This window comes from Antrostomus carolinensis, unplaced genomic scaffold, assembly GCF_000700745.2.
Source record: "Antrostomus carolinensis isolate BGI_N321 unplaced genomic scaffold, ASM70074v2 scaffold14349, whole genome shotgun sequence".
In the NCBI taxonomy this organism is placed as follows: domain Eukaryota; kingdom Metazoa; phylum Chordata; class Aves; order Caprimulgiformes; family Caprimulgidae; genus Antrostomus; species Antrostomus carolinensis.
The window spans coordinates 8,864-18,784 of NW_010340782.1; the positions used below are offsets into that span (position 1 = coordinate 8,864).

General features: G+C 44.0%; 1 protein-coding gene across 1 annotated transcript in view; it reads left to right on the top strand.

Moving 5' to 3' along the window:
• Positions 1–9,921, top strand: part of RYK (receptor like tyrosine kinase) — a 42,678-nt gene that overhangs the window by 4,707 nt on the left and 28,050 nt on the right. The window contains exons 4-6 of the mRNA XM_010176290.2: positions 2,352–2,408; positions 4,089–4,233; positions 8,523–8,623. Coding sequence (XP_010174592.2) covers positions 2,352–2,408; positions 4,089–4,233; positions 8,523–8,623 — 303 coding nt within the window. The remainder of the gene's footprint in view (positions 1–2,351; positions 2,409–4,088; positions 4,234–8,522; positions 8,624–9,921) is intronic.

Here is a 9,921-nt window from a genome sequence, read left to right on the forward strand (position 1 = left end):
GTTTGAACTAGATGATCTTTAAGGTCCCTTCCCACCCAAACCATTCTATGATTCTATATTGCTCACCACCCGCCCACCAAGCCCGGGCCATTCCCAGATAACGGTCCCAGAGGAGCGACAATCCCGAACCGAAACCGCAATCCTGGGAGAGCGAGAGCCCGAGCGAAAGCCAGAGAGAGCAAGAGAGGAAGAGCCCCTCATGAATGTCCTGCCCATGGGGGACAGGAGATGGAACAGCCCATTGGCAGAGCCCAATGCCAACTGAGCTGATTCATTTCAATATTCCTCATCGCCCCCTTAAATCTTGCACTTGCAGACTGACAAAACACAAAGTCCTTCACCCCCAGTGACACAAATGCCAACATGGGGATGTTCTCAGCGTTTCTCTCCTAACAAATCCCAGCTGAACCCAAACCCCAGCGCTGTTCTGGCTGCTGAACAGAAACCAGCTCTGCCCCAGCTCAAACCAGGACATAGTGCAAAATGATCTTGGTAGATAATGCAGACTTCAGAAACCCCAAATTGACTCTTCTGCCTTTTAACGTGGGAATCTGCAGGCACAATTTATTCTTGGGTAGCAGCAACTGTCTCCTGTTGCTGCTTCCTAGAAATATTTTGATAGGCATCAAAAGAAAATTGTTTTGGAGAATCCCAAGAACTATACTATACCCTTAAAAACAGCTGTGGTATCCTGTTCTTGGGCAGCGTTTGAAGATGGCCACCCTTGATTTACATGCTGCTTCTGGCTCTGTTCAGTTTATTTGGAGCCTTTGAGGACAGCAGTTTGCTTTTCAGAGTTTATCACTTCTCTTGAGTATGAATGTCTAAGGATGAACTTGTGGAAGAGTTGGGTGAAAGAGCTAGTGTAGCTTAGGACATAATGTTGTGTTACTCATGTTCCTTGCTTTGATATTAAGGGAAAATCATTCTTAATTCGAAATGTATCATTTTCTAGTGGAGGTCTTGCTGATAATATTTTAAAGGAAAGACATTTTTATCTTTATTTCATGTTTTCCTAGGTACTTCTTCAAATGTTCTAAGTGGAAGAAGTCAGCATTGCTTATGCATTCATAGCTTATTTAACTGCTGCATGTGCAGAGGCACCACACAGTTATCTGGGTGTGTGAGACAGAGCTACTTCCTAAATTATGCAGAAGTGATTCTTATAAAGATCATGTTTCTGTGGGTTCATAAAAATGTCAGTGACTTTTTTTGATGTGTGTTGAGTTGATTGGTGTATAGCATCTGGGGATTTCTGATTTAATTTAATGCCTAAGTTAAAAATATGCAGGAACTTGCTGGTGGTTTTGCTCAAGGCATTTGTAATAGTTCCTCCTAAAGTTTAAGAAAAGGGAAGGAAAAAAAAAAAAAAAAGAAAAAAATTATCAGATTTTTCCCTCCCCCTTCCCTGGATTATTTTTCATGAGTTTATCATGCTGAACTGGCTTATCAAGGAGTCGGAAAGTGCCGTGCTGGGGATGAAGGAGCTCTTCACAGCTGAGAGCAGGAAGGGGGATGTGCAAATGGGACTGCGCCTTTGCAGCCGCAGAAATCCCTTACATTGTGTGCAGATCCTCAGTGAGGTTCCTCTGCAGTCATCTCCACAACCTGCTTTTCCTTGGTTTGTGCTGTTCCTCCTTGTGCCTCCTTGGTTTTGCTGCTTACTGCCAGACTTATAGTAAGCTTAATGAAGATTTATCCCCTCTCTAAAGGACCGTTTTCAAACATGAACCTGCACATTGTCATTGTGCCTTTTGTTCCATTTTAGTGAGTATTTAAACAGACATTACCTTTTCAGTCCTTCAGTTTTAAAACACTCGGGGCTGTAGCATCAACTGAGAAGGCACAGTGCTCATGCTTTTTCCTAGGATGAGTAGAACTAGAATTTCTGCCAAAAGCTCAGGGTAGTATTGACTGAACATTCAAGAAATTATTTTCTATCCTATAGTAACTGATTCTGTGAGGTCTTTGTTGTTTAGTGTCTTAGCATATACTCACATACTCTGCACCTCCTCTTTCTGCTGTCTGCTGCTTTGGACTTTGGTGGACAAGCCAGAGGGTTTTTGGAGGTAGGTAGAATCAGTGGGTTCAAGCATGGTCTCAATGAACATATGTATCAGTGGTGAATTATATCTGAATCGTGTGTCGTAAAGAGGTGTGATTTTTTTTTTTTTTATTTTACAGTAGTTAGCTATTTAAAATGGAAATCTAGAGATAACTATAGTCCTTAAGTCAGCTTGCCTCTGTGGAAAAGCTGGTTTCTTTTTCCATAAATGAGGCAATTGACTTCTGGTGAAGGACTACAATTATAAATGTGTACCAAATGTAATGGTTTTCCCTTGTCTGTTTAGAGCTTGAACCCGAAGTAAAATCTCCAATATCTGACAAGAACAGCAGCAAGGCTATATGTAAGTAATTCTGAGTGTGCAACTTACTTTGGGTGTGAAAAATTAGAAAATCACGATGTTCTTTCTGTTTCTGTAGCATTCCCTATGAAAACACTCCCTAGGTAATCTGTACTATTCCCAGTATTTTAGTGGATTTTTTCCTAAGTAATTATTTTAACTGGCAATATACTGGTGAAGAGGAAAAAAACCTATTCCAAGTCTCCTAACAACTATTTTTTTTTATTACATCGAGGGTCTCTGGTTTCTGTATAAAACTGTGATCTGATTTCTTGACTTTAGGATTTCTCTGATTTGCTGTTTTGCTGTTGTTAGTATTGAATGATTTGGATGAGGTGGTTTCTTTTACTCACTCCTTTTCTAGCTGGAAATATCAACTGACTGTGCTCAGCCTCTGTGGCATCCAAAATGTAAACAATTTTGCCAAAATACTTTTTGAAAGCGGTGGAGCGCGTTGCTCAGTTTTCTCTTTATCGCCTACTGTGGTTATCTTTTCCAGGATAATCGCTCTCCACGATGAGCAATTTAAAACTGGGGATGGCATGGGCTACTGCCTCTTCATGCCTCCAGTCCTTCTGCCTGTAGAATCATCAAATCACAGCATGTTGTGAGTTGGAAGGGACCCACCAGGATCATGGTGTCCAACTCCTGTCCCTGCACAGGACAAGCCCAACATTCAGACCATGTGTTTGAGGGCCTTGGCCAAATGCTTCTGCAATCTTGTCAGGCTTGGTGCCATGAGCACCTCCCTGGGGAGCCTGTTCCAGTGCTCCACCACCCTCTGCCTCAAGAACCTTTTCCTCATGGCCAACCTCACCCTCCCCTGGCACATCTTCCTGCTGCTTAGCATGAGCTGAAGGCCAGCATGGCAGACAGCCCTTTGCTGCTGAGGTGCAATGGCAGAATTTTGCCCTAAATTACTGCAATTGAGATTCTTTTGAAAAAGAGGATTAACTGCCCTGTTAATGCTGCTGCATTAAGATGCAGGTTGGGGGGCTGTAATCCATCCATCATAGTCTAAAATCGGGAGGAGAAGCTTAAGCTGTGTGCTCTGGCACATTTGGTCAGTGAGTAAGCACTGCTAGCACCATGCATTTAGGTATTAGTCTCATTTTATTTACTGTATTGGTGTGTGTGTCCTGATGTGCAGGTGGCTCTTCTAGCCCCAACTAGTGAGCCTGTACTGCTTGCGGCCAGGTTTGTCTGTGCTCCCGCTGTGTTTGCAGCAAGGGAGCATGGAGAGAGTCAAGGGGTTGTATGAGGTAGAACCAGCAGGACCACCAAGACCATTTTGGGTAATTCCTGGCTAGCTTTTACCCTTCGATAGGAACCTTCCTTTTGTCCTAGTAAATAAATGTAGGCATCGAGTGGGGCTTGTGGGGCCCTGCCCTGCTTTGCTGCAGCAGGAACTGTGGTGCCCACTTCTCTGGGAGTTACCATGCTCTGCCTCTGCGGGCTGGCTCCAGCACCCTGCTCCTGCTGGACTGGGGTGGCAGGGCACTGGGGACAAGTCTGGGGACAGCAGCACTGCTCTCCTGCCATGCCAGCCTGCTGGTAACAAAATGTTGTTTGTTGTGGGGTTTGTTTGCAGGTTTTTGGGTTGTGGGGGGTTTTGTGTTTTTTTGTTTGGTTTGAGATTTTTTTTTTTGAGAGGTTCAGTAACTTTTCACCGTTCTATTTCAGTTGATCCTGTAAACGCAGCTCCCACCACTTCTACCCGTGTATTTTATATCAGCGTAGGTGTGTGCTGTGCTGTTATATTCCTGGTGGCTATAATATTAGCTGTCTTGCATCTCCACAGCATGAAAAGGATAGAGTTGGATGACAGGTATGTATTCAAGCTTTTCAAGTGCATTTTTGAGACACTTTTACTCAGATTTGTGGGTGTTCTTGTCTCAAAATGAGTGCTTTGTACTAGCTTACAATTTCTGCTCTTGGTATCAAGCTGTAACAATAACTACCTGTGCAGAGTTGTGGTAAGCGCTGTATTGCAGAAACGCAGTAGTTGCAGGTGCTCTGCTGTTTATGGGGTGGGAGGGTTGTGGCTGTTGGGTTTTTGCCAGAATAGTTGTGTGGAGGACACACTGTGGGGAAATTTGGACAGAACCAGATCTACAGGGATTGTCAGGATTGAAGGAAAATTTGATAGATACCTGGGCATGTTGAAAATAATTGTTTTTTACTGACTTCTATAGGAGATTGAATCTCAGTTTTCTCTATATTGATTGATTTAGCAGTATTCACTTTGACCTTAGGGTAAAGTCTGGAAATTACAACTGGTTGGTTATAAAGCTGAAAATGGGCTTGCTCTCAAATGTATCTGCAATCCAGAAACACTGAATTGGCACATGCATATGAAAAGGACTTGTAATGCGAGCTCAAGGGCAATACAATCAGCTGACTGGGGATTAACTGCTGAGGCGGAAGGGAGGCTGAGAAAACAGGTGGACTGAGGCTCTGCTGAGGCCTGTGAACAATCTGCATCAGGTGCCACCGTTCCGAAGCAGGCAGTTTTGAAATGGAATACTTGAGAAAACAGTCGGGCCTGTGGGTGGTCGCTCCTCTTGAAAGGATATTTTGAACAGTTTCTGTTCCTGCCTGCAGCCTCTCAGAGTAGCTCTATCTTTTAATCTTCCTTTCCATCCATTCATTGTTTCTTTCTGATTTTCTTTCTGCCATTTACTTCTCTGCTGTCCCCAGACCACTTGGTTTTTGGGGCTTGTTGGTGTAGTAAGTAGTAATGCTTTTTCAGAGCCTGATGATCTAACTATGTCTTGTCAGCTTTCATCAGTTCATGTCTGATTGTCTGCTGAGGGTTTTTCATCAACAGAAGGTGTTAAAGGATGTGCAGCTTGCTTTACTTCAGAAAGGAAAAGCATGACATTTATAGAGTACGTGAATAGTGTCATCTTTGAGTTTTTGAAAGGCTGTCTTAGCCTAGCAGTGACCAAATGTCCTTTCATCTACTCCGTTGTACTTGATTTCTGTGGAGATACAAGCTAAAAGTTTATCTAATGTTTTTACCCCGTGGCTTGCAGCAATTAAAGAATTTGCTCTAAATCAGTATATGGCCTCCTGATAATTTCTGTGAACTTTGTGCAGATAATGGGATTTAGCTTTTCAGAGAGCCACATGATGACTTTTTTTTTTTTTTTGAGCCCAAGGGTGCCTGACCTGACAAAACCTTTGATAGGCTCCTGGGTAAAAGCTGTGGTCAACTAGTGTTGTAGCAAAGGTGTAACAGGCAAAATGTGCCTGAAAATCAGGATCTGTGGAGTTTTGTTTTCAGAGCAGGCATTGTGCATAGGAACCAGCAAAGAGACTGTGAGGTGGAGAAACTGGTTCAGTGTTATGATTTCGCCTCAGTATTGTGCACTAGCGTTATATATGATCAGTGACTGCTTGAGGTAGCACCTAGTCAAAGAACTTGTTAAGAGAAGAAACAACTTCTGATTTGGTTTTAAGTAACGAGCTCAAAATGTTGCTGTAAAGAGGCTCTGAATCGAAGATAATGTCATTAGGGTTAATGACCTCCCAGGAGCAACAGAGGCTGAAAAACCCACTGCTGTTGCTCTTAATTTCAAAAACTAGAACTAAATAAAAGTGAGGAAGGTTGTTAAATAGAAGCTAAAACCAGGCAGCCGAGTTTACAGGCTGCACATGGACTATTTGAGAACACTGGAGGGAAAGTTAAGAGCAAATGCTTGCATACCTCCTATCAAAGGCACTTGAAAAAGTGCCAAAGAAAGTTGGCATGGCTTAACAGCAGGAGAATGGAGGTTATTAAAAGCAAGAAGGCATCGTTCAAAAAGCTGACAGAGTGTGCAAGTGAGAAAACTAAGAAAGCTCATAAACATGAGCAAGTTAAATGTAAAAAACAGAACAAAGCCAACCAGAAAGGTAGTTTTTCAAACTTGCAACAGGCATAAAAAGAGCAATTCCTTTTTCAAGATTGCCTGCAGCAGGAAGCCAGCCAAATAAATCTATAGGGCTAGTAGGTGATCAGGTTACAACAGGAGTTTCCAGCTGTAGCAGGAAAATGAAATGCAAGTTCCGCATCAGTGTTTAATCCAGTGACCGTGCCAGGACACTTCTTTCCAGGGAACTCACCGGAGACTGGATCATATCGAAGCAGCTTATAGATGGAATAGTGCAAACAGTTCAAATAAGCAATGATAACTTGCCAGCACCAGAGAATATTCATTCAAAAACTCTAAAGGAAGTTAAAGTGGAGTAGCTAGACCACCAACTGTGACTTTTAACCTTGTGCTAAAATCTGTGCTGCAACCTTACCCCTAGAAGACAGTGAATGTGGGAATGACTTTAAAAAAGGTTTCCAGAGAGAGATCAAGGCCAGCTATAAATCACTAAGCCTGACATTTGTATTGTGAAAATTGGTAGATTCTGTTCTAAAGAAAAAATTCAGTAGATGCATCTGTGATTATGGTATGATGGAAAAAATGGCTTGCCTTTTTAAGGAATCTTGCTTCAAAGCTAACAGTGGTCCTTGAGGGCATTGCCAAGGATGTGTAAAAATCCTACAAGGATGGCTAGCACTGCTTAGTCAGTGCTTGATAGCATCCCAAGAAACAAATGGAATGATGATTATTTGTCAAGGCAGATGGTTATACCCCAAAACGATCCCTTCTTTGTTCTCCTGATAAAGTCAGCAGAAGTGGAGAAGCTTTTATATTTCAAAAAAGGGAGGATGTTTGTGTGTGTTTGGGAGTGACATCAAACAAGCTTCTTCCAGTCCTGTTATCTGAGTTGGTAACAGGCACTGCCTTTGCCTGCAAACTTTCTCACCTGTTCTTAGGCCATTCCAGCTACAACTCTTTTTGTAGGATTTTGTCTATGAGGATAAGACACAAAACTGGAGCGAGTCCAGAGAAGGCCATGAGATTGATGCGAGGGCTGTAGCACCTCTGCTATGAGGACAGGGAGCTGTTCAGCCTGGAGAAGAGATGGCTCTGGGGAGACCTTCTAGTGGCCTTCCAGTACCTGAAGGGGCTCCAGGAAGGCTGGGGAGGGACTTGTGACAATGGCAGGGAGTGACAGGACAAGGGGTAATGGCTTGAAAGTGGCAGAGGGGAGATGGAGATGAGATGTGAGGAAGAATTTGTTTGCTGTGAGGCTGGTGAGACACTGGCCCAGGCTGCCCAGAGAAGCTGTGGCTGCTCCTCCCTGGAAGTGTTCCAGGCCAGGTTGGACGAGGCTTTGAGCAACATGGTCTAGTGGAAGGTGTCCCTGCTGATGGCAGGGGGGTTGGAACTGGATGAGCTTTAAGGTCCCTTCTGACCCAAGCCATCATGTCATTCTATGAAAACATCCTGCTATGGTTTAAGCTATGGTTTGCCTGTCTCTTGAATACTGCGTGCAGCTGTGGTCCTGCTCAAATAGGGTATCTCAAAAGCACGTTGTAGGTGGCCCTGGAAGGAGCAACAAGTATCTCTAGAAAGAGCAATGACAAAGTAGGCTTGGGCAGCTTGCTCTGTAGAAGAGGCCTGAGACAGGTACAGCGCTGAAGAGCAAACAACTGTTTGCAACAGTGAACTGTGGAATATCTTTTTGATATTTGTTCCAGCACAGGAACAGCAGATAGAGCTGGCAGCTGTCACGTCCCAAGCAAGCAAGGGGAGATCACTCTGGCTGGAAAGCTCGTTAAGCTTTGCAGGGTGTTACTTTGCAGCCTCTCCATTTGCTTCAGGCTGCTGCTTTCAGACTTTCGTAGTTGTTGATTCTCAGTGGGATGTTGGTACCACAAAACAAATGCATCCAAGTCTTCTCTGGAATATAGTAGTTTTGTTGTTTCTGGTGTGACAGGGTGATTCTTTCAATAAATGTTTTGTCACCTTGATTTTTTTCAAAAGTGGGGGAAAAATAATGGAAAACAGAGCAAATTCTGCAAAACAAATAGGAGGAAGTTGTTCATGCTGAAAGGACAGAAGTACTAAGATTTTTGAGTTACCTGAAATACATTTTAATGTGTGAGAGACTTTAAATTATTCTTTCAAAGTCTAGCCTGGAAAATAATCTGCTTTTAACTTTGATATGTTAATTTTGAATTTATTACAGTGACAAGCAGTCATGTTCATATCCATTTTTGTTTTAAAACAGCATTAGTGACAGCAGTAGCTCACAAGGTTTATCCCAACCTTCCACACAGACGACACAGTACTTGCGAGCCGACACGCCAAACAATGCAACACCAGTAACCAGTAAGTTAATCTAATTACAGACCCTCTTGGACACAGCCGGAGTATCTGGTGGTAGAGGTCTCACCAATTAGTGTTTTCATTTTGTTGCTACAGCCTGCAGAGGAGAGGAATGGGGGGAAAAAGCTTTACAAGGGTGATAACCCTTGATTTTTTTTGAAGGATTCATGATTTCTTTTTGTTTACAGCTTTGCTTTAAAGAACATTAAATAATTGAAAAGAGCAATGAATTAAAAGGAAGGGTGGCAGTGTCTTACATAACTCTGTGATAGACTGATACTAGCATGTTCTCTGTTAATTCTGTAATCGCTGAAGATACTTATCTGCAGTGTTTACTCCTCCAATTATTGTCTGTCTTTTCTAGTGAAGGGATATCCCTTACAGCATCGCTCCAGGGAAGGGACTGTTCAGACTATAGGGAAGCTGGATGATGTAGGGACACACTTGGTGTGCAGTTCCTTGGCAGTTCAGTCTCATTGTACTGACCATGAGCCTTTCCCTTGTGCTGGCACTGATGCTGCTAGGCTGCAGGAGAATTCAGGGAGCTGAGACAGCCAAAAACTGACTTCTTTGGTAGAGTGATGGGCTTTTGGTTGACTCGAGTCTGAACTGGCTTGTATCCTAGCTGTATAAGCACCAGGACTGGTGCTTAGAGGGTGTGGGTCTACATGACTGAGTGTTGGAAGAAGGCAGGGTTTAGCACAAATTCAGCTGGCTTAATCTGCTGCTGGAGAGCCTGCTTTAAAAGGTCTGAAGTGAAGTAGGTACTGAGGGTAAGCACCCTCAGTCAGTTTGCAGAGGCCACCCGGCTTGGTGGAAGTGTTGATCTGCTGGAGGGTGGGGAGGCTCTGCAGAGGGATCTGGACAGGTTGGATCCATGGGCCAGGACCAATGCCATGAGTTTCAGTAAGGTCAAGTGCTGGGTTCTACCCTTTGGCCTCAACAACCCCCAGCAGTGCTCCACGCTTGGGGAGGAGTGGCTGGAGAGCTGCTCAGCAGAGAGGAACCTGAGGTGTTGATGGACAGCAGCTGAACATGAGTCAGCAGGGCGCCCAGGTGGCCAAGAAGGCCAATGGCATCTTGGTCTGGATCAGCAAAGGTGTGGCCAGTAGGACCAGGGGAGTTCTCTTCACCCTGGACTGGGTACTGGTGAGGCCGCAGTTCGAGTGCTGGGTTCAGTGTTGGGCCCCTCACTCCAAGAAGGACATGGAGGTGCTGGAGCGTGTCCAGAGAAGGGCAACGGAGCCGGGGAAGGGTCTGGAGCACAAGTGTGATGAGTTCACAGCTGAGGGAACTGGGGT